The following is a 14,931-nucleotide window of genomic DNA, read 5'->3' as shown; positions in this document are numbered from 1 at the left end:
AACATTATATGGTAATTTTTACATTACATAAAACAATTATCACTCTTAATTTTATACCAATGAATAGTAAAAAAAAAATCACACTTATTAATTTAAAGAGAATATATAATATTCTCTAAAGTTTCTAAATACCTAATAAACATCAATATTAAGCATTAAACTTGCGTAGAATCACAATCTTTGTTGTTAATTAAAATTTATTAAAAATTAAAAAGATAAGAAAAAGAAACATGTAAAAAAATGTGAAACTCATAATTTTTAATAAATTTTAAATAATAATAAGAGTATATTAGAGAGTATGTTACTAACAATAACATTACTTAATAAATAAATAAAGCTTGAAGTTTGATACTTATAATTTTAAATAAAATTAAATCGCAAATATTTGTAATCATACATATTAATAATGTAACTTATTCTCCCTTATTTGAATTATATCATCAATTTGAACAACATTGTGAAATTACACTTAAAGAAAAAATTATACTAATTAATCACCAAATTTTCATTAGCATATTGATAATTTTCTGTAATGAATTTCCGATTTTGATTTAAAAGAATAAATAAGATGTCTTGGATAATCTGGCCTCTTTACGATACATCTTATCGTTCAACCCTAATATTTATTACAAACCAATTTTTATTGTATTGAGGAGTGCTTCATTGTTTTAATCCATAGTATCGCATGAAGCCAGTTCAATCTAGGAATTTTTACTTCGACGCTCTCTTGTTGCTAAGAAACATTACGGATTTCCTTTGTATTCCTCCTTTCTAGTGGATAAATAGCTTAATTAACTGTGAAAGTATATATTTACCTAGGGTTTTAAAACCAAGTTCAATTCACCAACATTTCAAACCACAACCTCTCACATCACCCTTACTTTAAAATTTTTAAATGCAAAATAGATTTTCATAATTTTAAATCTTCCAAAATTTTTATAAATTCATGTTTTTAAATTTATACTCTTTCCACCTCCTCTATGTAAAGTTGTGTTTGAAAGTTAGATTTAAGAGAAAAAAGAAAGAAAGAAAAATAATTTTTATAATAATCATTATTTGAAAGTTTTTAAATAAGAAAAATTAAATTATAGAACCTTTGAACTCTCCTCCTCCTTGTTCAATCTAGTAAAGCTCATTCTTCTCATAATTCAATTTTCACTTCCAGCTCATTCTTTTCTACACAGTTCACCATTTTCATTAATAAGGACTAAATAAAAATCAGAGTTTAAAGGAAGAATTTTATTAAGACCAAAAAAAAGGACTAAAATTCCATCTTTCAAGAATTTTTTATGTTGAAATTCAATGTCGCAAATAATTATGCATATCATATTTTAACCTTAAAAAGCCTATTTGATAGACAAAATAGGAATAGGAAAAAAAAAAACGATATGAACAACAGTAGAACTAGATAAGAATATAATAATCAAGATAAAAGTAGGATAAACCTTTATCCTATCTTACATTTGATCCACACTAAAAAGAAATAACATTATGTTATTCTATCTTATTTATTTTTAACATAAGATAAAATTTACACTAAAGTGATAGATATAATAAACTCATAAATAAAAGACTTAGAAATAAGATAAGAAAAGAAAAGTAGTTGAATTCTGTTATCTTAAGAGATAGGCCATAAAAGGTCTAAAAACAGCAAAAGAAAGTTTGGGTTAAATTAATCCCTCTTAGGAGATTGAAATAATAGCATCCCACATGACACGCACATTATACACACAAAGGAGTAACTTAGTTACGGCCCTACCACAATTAACTATGAACTTACAATGCATTCCAACAATGAAATTAACTACTTCACACATCAGAACTGGCCCTAATGATGCACTAAATTTGTGTGTATGCCTTGGTTACTGGTTTCCTACCCTTTTTTCCTCCTGAACTAGTAGCTGCAGTAACAGGAACAATTTCCTCAACAACTCTAAAAATGGTCACATCCAAAACCAAAACATTGTTCATGTGGCCAGCTGGTTCAAACACACAGACATCAAACTCTTCAAGGTTATTATCCAAGGCAAATTGTTTCCACCCACGTGTGAGTCCTCCACTATTGCGACAGTTATGGACAGTGAATTTGGCAAGCCATTCACCCATTCCCATGCGTAAAATCAGTTCTTGAGATCCTGAGGGTGTAAGTTGTGCCATCCACTTAAGTTGGAGTGACTACTCACCAAAACAATGTATAATGATTAATCACAATCAATGAAACTAATACACTAGTGCAGCAAGTTTGAAACTTCATAACAATTATTTCAGCAAAATATAAATATTTAAATTGAGACCAAGTTTCAAATTTGAAGATTGTAAGGCAATTATTTACCAAGTAGAATCTCTTGTACACATGCGTCGGTCGCATTACTATGAGCAAACTATTGTTGGTACATGCTGCCTGGGCCAACTGGAGGGTATTTTTAATCTCATTTTCTGTGACAGGCCTTCTATTTGAGGTAAATATTTCAGATTTCCCACTTGAACCCACAGAAACTGGTTCAGATTCTATTAATACAAACAAAATAAGGTGCTGTATCAACAAACAGTCAAAATATTGATTCAAACAAAAACAAAGTTATTTGCAAGGAATTTGATGCTCAAGAAGGAAGAGTGGATGTTTTTAATTTATCTTTGTAATTAATTTTGCTAACTAGGAAGCCTTGCAGGTTTGGAAATAATTATTCGAGAAAATAACAACTTTCTTCTAAAAACCTCTTTAAATAAGGGGCAAAAATAAATGACTATTTTCAGAAATAGTCTGAATCAAACATGCCAACAACATTGAAACATGGAAAACACACACAATAAAGACTATACAGACAATATCAGCCAACTATTACCAAATCAATTGTTTGGTATCTTTTGTAGTGTTCCGTGCACAAAACATGTCTCAACTAACTTTGAGTCATTATTTGCATCACTTTATCTCCTCTAATTAAAGTGAGAAAGTAAGGGTGTATCCATTCTTTATTTGAATTAAAAGCATCTAATAAAATTGATCCACTTAAAACCAAAGGTGGATGCACGAATACTTTACCACAAATGCACCACTCAACTCCCACTATTTCCTATCACAATTATTCTGCATATTTGGAGTTGGAAACCTTTGCAATTGTTGTGGTTTTTCAAAATTAAAGAAGCTGTCGGTGAATAAAAATTTTCACTCCCGTTTAAGATAAAACTATGTCCATGAGAAACAGAAGTAAAGATATTTTCTTTCCCTTTTTGACAAGTCAAAAGTTACCAGCCAACAAGTTAAGTGTTCTCTCATGAGAACTAGAAGTTTTTGGTGGTCTTCCTCTCCGCTTAGTCTGAATGCGCTTGACAGCAGAAACATGGTTCCTGATCCTTTTATTGGTAGGTTTGGGGGGAACAGATTCTGACTTGGTGACTCCATTAGCCATAAACTGCTCGTGGCAAGCAGATTCAACACCAGCATTTAAAATCTTCTCACTAGGACTTTGAGAAGGCACAACTACCGGCTCCTCTGTACCGTTGATATGCATAGATTTGTCAGGTGAAGCACATTCAACATCAGCATTTGAAGGGGTATTAACTTCCTCCTGAGAATTATCACTGTGCCTTCTGTTTTCAAGACATCCACCCCCTTGTTCAGTTACTTCAGTGTGCCCACATTTTCGAACAAAATAAGAACCTGCCTTCTCACAGAAGCTCCCCCCATCAAATATTAAAACTTCAAACTGAGATTCACCATTGTACTTAAAGACCAGGAAATCATTCTCTTTCAAAGCATGATCTTTCACAAATTGTTGCCAACCATGCGTGAAGTACAAGGTATCATCTCTAGTTGTCAGTCCTACATTCCACACAACGCCACCAGGACCTTTAAGGAACACATTTTCTGGCAGTTTCTTCTTTAAATTATCTGAAAATGCTTTTGGAAGTGCCTGCAAACAAATTAGACATTCATCGTTAAGATAAAATGGGCAGCAGAAACATGCTGATAGAAGTAGAACACATATCTAAGACTAACCAACCATCTTCGGTATAACAAGTAAATAGTGATTGCAAAACAAGAAACAGAACAATAAGCCAAAAACAACCACATTACAATCTTCTTACTCATTCACTCCGTTTTCCTTCCCTTTTGGTCCCATGTCCAATCCTTAAAAGAAATATATAGAAAAATAGCCACGCATTCACAATCATGATCACATCAGGGTGCATGCATGAGCAGGACCTACAATGTAAATGCATGTTTACTCTATTGCAATGCAAGCTCAAAAAATTGGCCCAATGAACACCAGCCCTCCTCCAGCATAAAAACGTGTCTCAAAAACACAACACAAAACAGAAGCATTCAGGTCACAAATCCTAAGTCATTATTTAGAAAAGGTACATCTATAACCATTTAATATAATAATTGGGGGGGGAGGGGGGCGAAAGCACACGAATTACAGCAGCTGATAAAAAATAAAGCTCAAAACTTTTTATAAAAAAAAATGATACATGTTAAGGAAATGTAAAAATTGTGGACATCAAACGGAGTGCATGCACTCAACCCTCAAAGTTTATATACCATTACAAGAGGTTTTATTTCATGATTCACAAAAGATAAGGATTGAGAAGATGAAAGAGAAAGAACTAACAAGGCCTTGATCATATCCAGCACGGAGAAATTGCACAAAATGGAGGAACTGAAAATGGGTCCAGTAAATATCATCCACCCACGATCTGCAACCATTGCAATTCGAACTACCCATTTGGATTAAAACAACAAAATCAATCAGATTTCAAAAAAGGTGCAAACTTTACTAGTTCAGAAGAAGCTGAAGCACTGTGGGGCACAAAGCACATGCTTGAACCCAGAATGCAGGAACAAAAGACATAACCCAAACACTAACTATAGAAGCTATTATTATGATCTAACCAAACGAAGAGTTAAAATTGAGAGCGGTGTTACTGTTTTCAAGGGTTTGCACCAAATTCAATAACGAGAGTTAAAGGCCACCGCGGTACTCAATTTATTTGTGTTAAAACGCCACTGCTGCATTTGCTGTTGTTACCACCATTTTACTTGGGTTCATGTATTTAAAATAAGTACATAAAAGAATTTAAAATATTATTTATATACATTTATAATATTTTTTAATGTATTCTTTTAAAAAAATCATTTTATGATTCCGTGATTAATGTGTTTAGTACAACTCCTTAAAGTATTAAAGTATATTGTATAGATATATTTTAATTTAATTGAAATTTAGAAAGTATATATTAAAAATATTGCAAATATAAAAAATTATATATATAATAATTGATTTGGATAAATAAATTACATGTGGCTTATGTTTTAGGAACCAAATAAATTTGAAAAATAAAAGAGTTAATTTAAGAATATAAGGAATGAAATTTTGGAAAGAAGAAAAATAATATGTATATATTTAAAGACAAATTAAAGAAGAATTTTGAAGAGAAAAATATTTAACATAAAATAAAATTTAGAAAAAATAATTTTAAAAAAATTAAAAGGATATTAAATAACTAAAAAATAATTATCTCATAACACAACTAAAAGTTGTGATATAAGTATTGAATAAATAAATTTATAAATATTGAGGGGGGAAAACAAGGATTTTATGTTTAACGGTAGGGATTTAAGTCTTTGACAAAGGAAATCCAAATCCTTTCAGTTTACATGGAAACTTGACTTCAAGTTCTATTTTCAGTTAAGAAAAATTTCGGTTAAGAGAGTCATATGCCCTTCAGTGAAAATGTTAAATATAATTTATTTTTGTTAATTGTGATATACGAGGTTGTGTATAAAAGACACTTAGCAATGAAACGAGGAAGCACCACTAACAAGTCACAGTGATAGATGATAACTCAGTGAGGAAGCTATACAGACATGCAGTGTAATGAGTATGATTTGATCCCTTCATCTGCATGGCTGCATCCTCAAAATCTCAAATGGATATTTTCAAGTAAACACTGACAATGACGACATATCAAGCTTACAACAAACTAACTTCTTAAGATAAGCTTAAAGGATTGAACAAGAACCACACAAAAGCCAGCAAATTAATACAATAAGTTCAATATTAAGGATCATAGCTAGAAACCCTGTTAGAGAGTGGAAGGAAACAAATTGCATATGCTATTTCCTAACTCGTATCACTATGTCTTAGTATTTATTGTCAATCTTTGCTCACCCATATACCTGTTGCATCTTCCTCGATCCATAACCCACATACTGAGAAATCCTCCAAGTACTCAAAAAAATCACAACAGTTAAAGTTGCATTCAGAATCAACAGGTGGGGTATCTCTGAAAAACTCATTCCATCAAGTCAAAGGTAACAATAACATTCTCCAACACGTCATAACTAAAAGCGAAGCAATGGTGTTGAAGAAGAAGAAGAGTGTCATTGTAGATGATGATTCCCTATCTATGAATCCCAACGTCTTCAAAATTTTGGATGATTTTACCCTCCAGAAGAAAATGTTATGCAGTGTTTTGTCAAATTTCGCTTGAACGAAAATTTCACTTTTTTTTTTTTTTTGCTTGAAGGAACATAATTTCTATTAGTAGATATAGATACCAACAAAATGGTACTTTAGATTCAAGTTTTTATTAGTAGAGGTGCATACGATGAAAGCAATTAAAAAAACAATAAAAAGAAAAAGAAAAAATTTTAACGGCAAACAACGGAAATAACTAATTTGATATCATAATTAGGCAAAATTATTTTGAAAATTTTGATATAAAAAGGGAACAACAAAGAAAGCTATTGGGTCGTTTTTTATTTTACTTTCACTTTATTTGTAAAATAAAATATTTTAATTTTACTTTTTTTGTTGGGTATATATTTTAATTTTAAATGTATGAATTTTTGGAGACACAAACCAACTCCAAATAAAATCAAATAATTGAAATTCCATGTTGAGGATTAAGAACAGTCAATGGATTATATGCAAATTTAAGGAGAAATTTTCCATTAAGGATGGTAACCAACTCAATAAATCAGAATTATTTATAAGTAGAATCCCGTATAAAAATCTTTCAAAATTTGTTATTGTTTTTACAAATACCAATAGTAATAAGACGAGACTACAGAATATAATTTGCAATACTCATAATACCGTCTAAGTAAGAGTACCTCTACCAACAAAATAAAGGGAATTAATTTTAAAAGAAGTCAATTTTTTCCTAAATGAGATTCTCTTTAAATACTTTAAATTATGTTTTGTTCATTTTTTATTATAAAATTATTTTTATTCCAATTTTGGAGTCTAAACATTAAATAATTTATTACCTAAGTTTTCTTATAAAGTTATTGATAAAACTTATATTTTACACTTTTCAATTTTTTAATAAGATTTACATCAAATAAAAAACTTAATTGTACTTTTAGTGCTTATAATTTAATATATGTGAAATTTTAATTTATTTAGTTTAAATTATTTATATTTAGTCCTTTTAATTTTCAAATGCTCAAATTAAATTTTCTACCCTAAAAATTTATTTAAATATTAATAAAAAAGTAATGGAAGAATGATATTTTATTAAATTATACAAATAAATAAAGTAAAAATATACAAAATATTTAAATAAAAATAATATATATATATAATAAAATTATTAACTTTGAGGTGGAAGAATTAATTAGCATTTAAAAAATTAAATGTAGGCAACTAAAACTAGCAAGATCAAAATTGCACATGTTATAATATTTAAAATTTTAAAAATTAAACTAATTTTAATGATTTTTAATGATATGTGTAATTTAGTTAAAAATGATTTATATAAAAAGACAATAAAAAGAAAAATTTATGTACATGACATTTTTATTAAAAGTGATAAGATATTTAATATTTAATATATATTAATGGTATAAAATATTACTATTTTAGTAAAAAATTTATTATTTTTATTTATTAATATGTATCCTTGAACATACATAAAAAATTATTAAAAGATAATTTAATTTTTTTAAATACAGTTTGTTAATTAAAAATGAATATATTGAATTTTAATATTAATTTTCATTAATTAAGGAAAAATTAGAGATCTTGGTTGGATACGGTCTTGGAATTGAAATGACAAGAGTGGGTGGAATTGGGGAATTGAATCTGAAGACTGAAACCGAAGCGACGAGTGCTTATGAGTTATGAGCAGTCATGAAAAGAAGCGCATTTTAGCATTGGCTCTTTGCCTGTGTTGATTCCACAAACAATCATACTTACCAAGAATTCAAGAGCGCATGGGGAATGACTTAACCAGAGTTATTAAATGGAACTAAAACGGAACAATGTTTTATTCATAAAAATATTTATTATATTAAAAATAAAAAATACATTTTTTATATATTTAAAATTAAATTAAAATTAATCAAATTACACTTTAATTTCTAAAATTAACATAGCAGATAATCAAAGTTAAAATTTCATTTTAATAATCTGTAATAATCTTAGGTACATATTTTTTATTAAAGTTAAATTTTGATTTTAATAAATATCTAAAGAGTTATACTTATATTTTGTTTGTAATATAATGTTGTAATGTCATGACCGCAAATTTCCTCCAATTTCAAGAGATGAAAATTGGTATTTAATTGAGAAATTTTAATGTCCTTTATGCTTATGGGCTAAAATCTATCACTATTTCTGTCTTATTTATACAAATAAATATTTTAAAAAATATTACCAATACTTTTTTTTCTTAATCAAAAGGAATGAAATTTTTTAAAATATATTTATTATTATTATTTTTTATCAATATTTATTATGAAATTTGTGTTAACAAAATATTCACTGTTTATTTATATAAATAATCAAAGAAAGTTCAGAACATATTCTTTTTATCATGTTTTAATTATTAGTTAAAATTTATTGATGAGAAAAAATTATTAAGTTAAAAGTGAAAAATAATGACACTTATTTGACTTTTATAATTTTCAATAAATTTTAATTAATAACTAAAAGTATATTTTTAAAAAAATATTAATTAGTGTGTTGCTGGTATTTTTTTTATAAACAAATAGATTAGTATAAATTTAATAAGGATATAAAAATAATTGCAAGCCATAATTTGGCATGGTTTAAATTATTGGGCTATGATTACCTTCCATGCTGTTGTTATTTCATAAAAACATAATAGACTTACCATGATTTAGATTAATCATGCATGCTTTTAGAGACTTACCATTAAAATTCCTCCTTTCATTCTAGCAAAAAATAAAATAAAATTCCTCCTTTCATTCCTTTCTTTGAATCAATCAACGTGTAAGAGTGACATAGCACTCAGACAAGTTTCTCTCGTAGTATTTGCCAAATAACTCATTAAAAATTATTTTATCTACAATATTTGAATTAAGAGTATAATAATAATTTTATATTCTCTCCCTTCTCATTTTATACCAAAGAAAGGGAAGAAGAAAAACTAAAAGTATGTTTGTTTTATTTTTAAAAAGAGTTTTCTCTTTTTAAGATAAAAAATTATATACATTTTTTATTTTTAAAAAGAGAAAATTCTTTTTAAAAATAGAAACAAACATTCTCTAAAACTCCCCCTTTCTTTTAAATAAAAAACGGAAATTTTAATTTTTCTCCCCTCCCTTCCATTGAAAAAACATACTGTACAACTCAGTCCCCTTTACAAGATTTAAGAAACTGGCAAGTATCATAGTACAGAGCAAAGACACCTATCAGTTTCTGGAACAATCCTTCGGGTAAAAGAAACTGGTCAAACTCCTGGCGAGGGAGAGCTTACTTCTCAAATCTCAAGCTCATTACTCAGTTATTTACAGAAGATACAAACATATATCCAAAGAATATTATCAGTTGTGAATAATGATGGCATTCAGGAGTTTAACCTTTGTTACAATAACATGGCAACAATTAGACTCGAATCATGATCCCAACCTTGTTTGATAGTGATAAACAATCACAATATGTTAAAAGTGATGGCGTATTAAGCATACGCAATATATTCTAAAATCTTGGTCGGTGAATAGATTGGGATGTGAATTGTGAGATGTTACACATACACATATACCAAGAGAGTATGGAATTACAGACATATGTACATAAAATGCAAAAGATCTTTTGCAATTCTCACCATAAAACATCTTCATCGAAGCCCAATTCTCATGAACAAGATTGTTAGCAGGTAGATGGAACGGTAGCTAATCTATTAAGTTTCACATGCCCATTTTGATGGTCAAGCCCCTCCTTTCCAACCCCAGATATGTAAACCTGCATCTCACACTGACCAACGAGTTCAAAAATACACGTGTCTCCAAAATTGATGTCATTATCACGAACAAAGGCCATCCATCCCCCACAAAAGGTGTGAACTGTTCTGCCTTTAGCATCTGGGACAGAATTCACAGTCCAACATTCACCTCTTGAATTTCGAAGCACAACTTCTGTTTTGTAGGCTGGGAGATGAGCAGCGGAGAATTGGTATGGGATTTTCTACAATGTAACAGGCAAGAAATAATTTAGCATTGATATTAAATACATACTCATAAATAAAATGTTAATGTGGACACTAAATGGTTGTGTATTACTCACCAAAGTGTATGATCCACTGACATTGAACTTTTTCATGATTTTCACGAAATTAGGAAAAGGGGAAGTAAAGGCTTGAGCTACTCTTTGTTCATCAAGTGCGAACAACATTCTCAAACCAGCTTTAGCCTGTGAGCTTAGCTCATCTTCAACCCGATGTCTCCTCTGAACAGCTGTTTTTGTTTACAGTTCAAAATGTGAATAAAGTCATAATTAGGAAGGAAGAAACTTAAATAGAAGGAAAGCATTCAACGGTTGTCCTTTTTTAATTCTTTCACTAGCGAAGTAAAATAATTTCAATTATCAAAGAATTTGGTTGTATTCTCCTTTTTCTGAAAACAAAAGTATGTCATAGAAAATTGTTGCAGATACATAAGATTTACATTGAATTAGAATTTGAGTGGGTCACATATTGGGCAAGTAAAGAAAAAACCTTACCCAACTTTTTATGGGCAGCTTTTGGCTGATGGCAAAGCCCCATCTTGTTAGAAGTATTTGAAGCTCTACCTGACTTCTTTAAGTCAACAGATAAAACAGTTTCTTGACCAATCTTTGACCACTTCTTATCTGATAGATCGACTTTTCTTATGCATTTGGAGCTGGCTTTAGGATTCATTGGCATGTATCTGGAAGTCTTATGGCAAGTGACAGCATGTCCAGCACTTGGCCTACTAATAGCTACTTTTTCAAGCTGGCTGTCTAGCCCATCCTTTCCAACCCCAGCAATGCAAACACGCAATTCACACTCGTGCACAAGTTCAAAAATGCAGATATCACCAACCTTTATGTTATTACCACGAACAAAAGCCATCCATCCTCCACAAAGTGTATGGCTTGTATGCACTCGAGTTGTTGGCACAGAATTAACAGTCCAATGTTCTCCTTTCAAATTATGAAGAATAATCTTTATCTTACAATTTGGAAGATGTGCCATTGAAAATTGATATGGGATATTCTGCATTATATCATTTGTAAAGTAGTATCAGCAAGAGTTCTCTCTCTCCATACACATGCACACAGTAAGTAAGAAGAAAACTTCAAATATTAAACAAATTGACCAATAAACTTATAATAGGAAATATTCAAGGAAAAGCAAAGGCAAGTATCATTACAATTTACATTGATAACAAAAAGAAAAAAATCATAAACACCTTTCAGACAAGCACATTATAGTAACACAATTGCTCAGAAGTCAATTTCTAAATGTCACAGCAGAAGAAAAGGTCTTAAATTTAGTCTGATATAGATTTGCTTAAGTACATTACTTGAGATGTTTGTCTATCAGCATTTTCATTTAACATAGGAACATCACTCCAAGATGCATTCAAGTGCAAGGACAAAAATAGTTCAAATTTACCAAGGTGTTCATTCACTAATTATGACTTGTACGGATGAAATTTTCATTGAGATAATCTTTTATTGAAAATGTATATATCTGAAGTACTTTACATCCTCCATACATGAAGGAAGATATACTATCAAGGTAAAAAGATTACGTCTCAATTATTTTAAACACTAAACAACTGACTTAATCATAAGGACAGAGATATAAACAACATTATTTGGAAATTAAAATAAGGACCACTAAAGGGAACAACCCACCAGAGTATATGAACCACTGACGTTGAAGCTTTTCATGATTCTAACAAAATACGGAAAAGAGGAAGTAAATGACTGAGCTACTTTTTTCTCATCATGTGCTGATAAGTTTGCTAATGAAATTCCACTGAGCATATAATGGTCATCTTCCCTCCGACTTCTATACAGGATGGATGCCTCTGCATTGAATGAAACAATTCAAGCAAGCAAGAGTTTCAGATTTTGTTAATATACTGCATTCTGGACAGCATTTTCACATATAAAACCTCAAGGTTTCAGCATTTAAGTGTAAGCTGTGGCATAAATATACAGATAAGAATGAAAAATACACTTCTCAAGACAGGTACCAGTTTACAATGCAAGTTTGGATCTATTTTAATATATCTTTTTCATGAGAACCAGAATTTGATCAAATTAGTTGTACCTTCATCTTCGTTGCTGCTTTCCATGTGAAAAGGCGCAGGGACATCATTAGCTGAACATTCTTTGGAGGTTTCATTAGCAATAATTGGTCTTACTACCTCATACTGGGATAGTTCTCTACCAATAATACCCAGCTCAACTTCCTGGTTCTCAACAGTGCTACCTCTCATTTTCTTTGGAACACCTTCAACAACATCAAAAGAATTCTGCTTCGTATCCCTTTTCTGCCCTCTAACATTATCAAAGTCACATGAATTTTGACTGCATTCAGAATGAAATGCTACTTCTTTTTCACATGCATCCTTATTGAATACTTGCACAGTGAAATGCAAGTGACCCTCATATCTGAAAACCAAAAGGTCACCACATTCTAGACGATGATCCATGACAAATATTGGCCATCCTTGATCAAATATCAGATCATTATCTTGCTTAATTAATTGAACAGTCCATGTGTTTCCACTAGGACCAGTTAAGGAAACTAATCCATACGTTCTGCCTTCCATATGACAGACGAATCCATCGGGAATTTTCTGCATCAAAACAATGCACTTGTAAATAGAAAAATTCCACGTCTCCACAAAGCATTTTATGGTAAGATAAACTTACACCATTCATCTCCGACACCCTCTTATATAGATATAACAGCACTAGCAACAGAATAGGATAATCTGAAACAGTAAACTAGATCACTGTTTCCGTTATCCTTCACATTTTTTCAAGGGAATGACAAAGCATGACTTTCTGAGAAAGTTTAGAACTTTTAATTTCCCAAAATTTTTCATTTGAGAGGAGTAAAAGAAAAGTATATTTTTTTCTGATTAAAAACATACTTCAGCTTGTTATTGTCACATACAGCTGCAATAGTTATAATGCATTGTACCTTAACAAAGAAACAGGCACCCTAACTTGAAAAAAAACTTAAATGGTAGCAACAGGTAAGTTTTATATTGAATTTTGTTCGCTTACAAATATTATTAGAATTAGGGAAGTTAGAATTTGAAGTTTGGGAACATGCAATTAGGTCTATATACTACATGAACAAGAGAGAGAAGAAGTTGAGGAGTTACCAGTCTCTGAGAGCTAAAAGCAGAGGAATAAACCTCATAGAAATGAGGCCTTCTCACATTTAACTTTCCCTCACAGTCACAACCCATCAACCAAACCCTCTCTTTCCTTTCTTCTCTTTTTTATTCCCCCCGTTCGGATTGGAACAACGAATTTAAAGTAATGTGTTGGTACTTCTCAACGTGAACAATCCCACGGCATCTGAATTAGGTTTTTTGAAAAATCACTACATCTTGATCATCGCTAATTGCACATCTGGAATGTGAACAATTTTAGGGAAACTGGATAATAATAATAATAATAATAATAATAATAAAGAGAGAGGGTCGAGAAACGGGGAAACGAAGAAGAAGATGAAGAATCAGACCATTGTTTTCAGTAGTTTCGTTGGCATCAGCACTGTAGAGTGGTTCGGCCAAATCCGTGGAGCCACCTTGCTGTGGTATTCGCAATGCTCATTTCCTTTTCATTTTCATTCAATGCTGCTGCATCAAATTTACCATTCTACACTGTAATGCAGGCGCGTGTTCTTTACGCTCCTAAAATAATACTATATCACTTATTTTATTTTATTTGTAGAGAAATGTTATCAATTCGTTCTCTAACGTCCTACTAAAATAGCACTATATCACTTGTTTCATAATTCGTTCTTTAACGTACTTATTTTAATGTATATTTTTTATTATTAGTTAAATTTTATAAAAAATATTAATAATATACTTTTTAATATATTTTTATTTATTAATTAAATTTTATTAAAAGCTATAAGATTGTGTATATCTTATTCTTAAATTAATGTCTTTTTGTTATATTTTGTAATTCTTAACTAATTTTAATAAATAATTAAAATATATTATAAAAAAGTTTTTTATCATATTATATATAAAAATACGGGAGATAAATATTAATTTTGTAATAAAAATAAAAAATATATAATAATTTAACTTTTAATAAATTTTAATCAATAATTAAATATATTAAAAAAAAAGATAATATAGAATGTGTTATTAGGTTCGTCTAATTTTAATTTCCTCCTTCGGTCACCACAGTCACTTGGTTTCTCTGCTTGGCGTCGCCAGCTTGTGTAATACTTCTACTCTACTCGGTCTCATCCATCCTGTGTAATTTCAAAACTTTATAATTATATAATTAAAAAAAATCAGAACAATGCAAGTAATATATTTTTTATTATTAATTAAAATTTTATTATAACTTTAAAAGTATGAAAAAAATTAATTAATAAATAAAATTGACATATTTTTTATATTTTTTTAATAAATGTTAATTAATGATAAAATAATAAAAT

General features: G+C 29.8%; 2 protein-coding genes across 5 annotated transcripts; both read right to left on the bottom strand.

The window, feature by feature from the left end:
• Positions 1–1,839: 1,839 nt before the first annotated feature.
• On the bottom strand, positions 1,840–4,732 carry LOC113874144 (B3 domain-containing protein REM16). The gene is made up of 4 exons (XM_027512365.1): positions 4,614–4,732; positions 3,248–3,911; positions 2,333–2,508; positions 1,840–2,175 (listed from the first exon to the last, which is right to left on the bottom strand). Exons 1-4 carry the CDS (start codon positions 4,725–4,727, stop codon positions 1,840–1,842), a joined length of 1,290 nt encoding a protein of 429 aa, XP_027368166.1. The 5' UTR covers positions 4,728–4,732.
• A 5,217-nt stretch (positions 4,733–9,949) lies between these two features.
• Positions 9,950–14,236, bottom strand: LOC113846728 (B3 domain-containing protein Os01g0723500-like). 4 transcript variants are annotated; one of them, XM_027475307.1, is made up of 7 exons: positions 13,993–14,236; positions 13,628–13,880; positions 12,559–13,090; positions 12,138–12,313; positions 10,974–11,490; positions 10,539–10,708; positions 9,950–10,439 (listed from the first exon to the last, which is right to left on the bottom strand). In XM_027475307.1, the coding sequence occupies exons 2-7, from the start codon at positions 13,712–13,714 to the stop codon at positions 10,125–10,127; spliced, it is 1,797 nt and encodes a 598-aa protein (XP_027331108.1). In that variant the 5' UTR covers positions 13,715–13,880; positions 13,993–14,236; the 3' UTR covers positions 9,950–10,124. The 4 variants fall into 4 exon arrangements, with proteins under 4 accessions (XP_027331108.1, XP_027331109.1, XP_027331110.1 ...); XM_027475308.1 differs by having other exon boundaries at positions 13,628–13,906; positions 13,993–14,102; XM_027475309.1 differs by lacking the exon at positions 13,628–13,880 and having other exon boundaries at positions 13,993–14,141.
• Between the last annotated feature and the right edge of the window lie 695 nt (positions 14,237–14,931).

This window comes from Abrus precatorius, unplaced genomic scaffold, assembly GCF_003935025.1.
Source record: "Abrus precatorius isolate BTA unplaced genomic scaffold, Abrus_2018 Scaffold8, whole genome shotgun sequence".
NCBI classification, from domain to species: Eukaryota; Viridiplantae; Streptophyta; class Magnoliopsida; order Fabales; family Fabaceae; genus Abrus; species Abrus precatorius.
This window is presented reverse-complemented; position numbering and strand designations above follow the sequence as displayed.

Excerpts from the sequence above, each read along its gene's own strand:
- LOC113846728 (XM_027475307.1), bottom strand. The coding sequence starts at position 13,714 with ATGGGTTGTGACTGTGAGGGAAAGTTAAATGTGAGAAGGCCTCATTTC. Across the intron at positions 10,709-10,973 it reads AGCTGCCCATAAAAAGTTGG|CTGTTCAGAGGAGACATCGG; the intron begins GTAAGGTTTTTT and ends AAACAAAAACAG. Across the intron at positions 10,440-10,538 it reads TCAGTGGATCATACACTTTG|AAAATCCCATACCAATTCTC; the intron begins GTGAGTAATACA and ends GTTACATTGTAG.
- LOC113874144 (XM_027512365.1), bottom strand. The coding sequence starts at position 4,727 with ATGGGTAGTTCGAATTGCAATGGTTGCAGATCGTGGGTGGATGATATT. Across the intron at positions 3,912-4,613 it reads CTGGATATGATCAAGGCCTT|GCACTTCCAAAAGCATTTTC; the intron begins GTTAGTTCTTTC and ends ATTTGTTTGCAG. Across the intron at positions 2,509-3,247 it reads AACACTTAACTTGTTGGCTG|AATCTGAACCAGTTTCTGTG; the intron begins GTAACTTTTGAC and ends TTGTATTAATAG.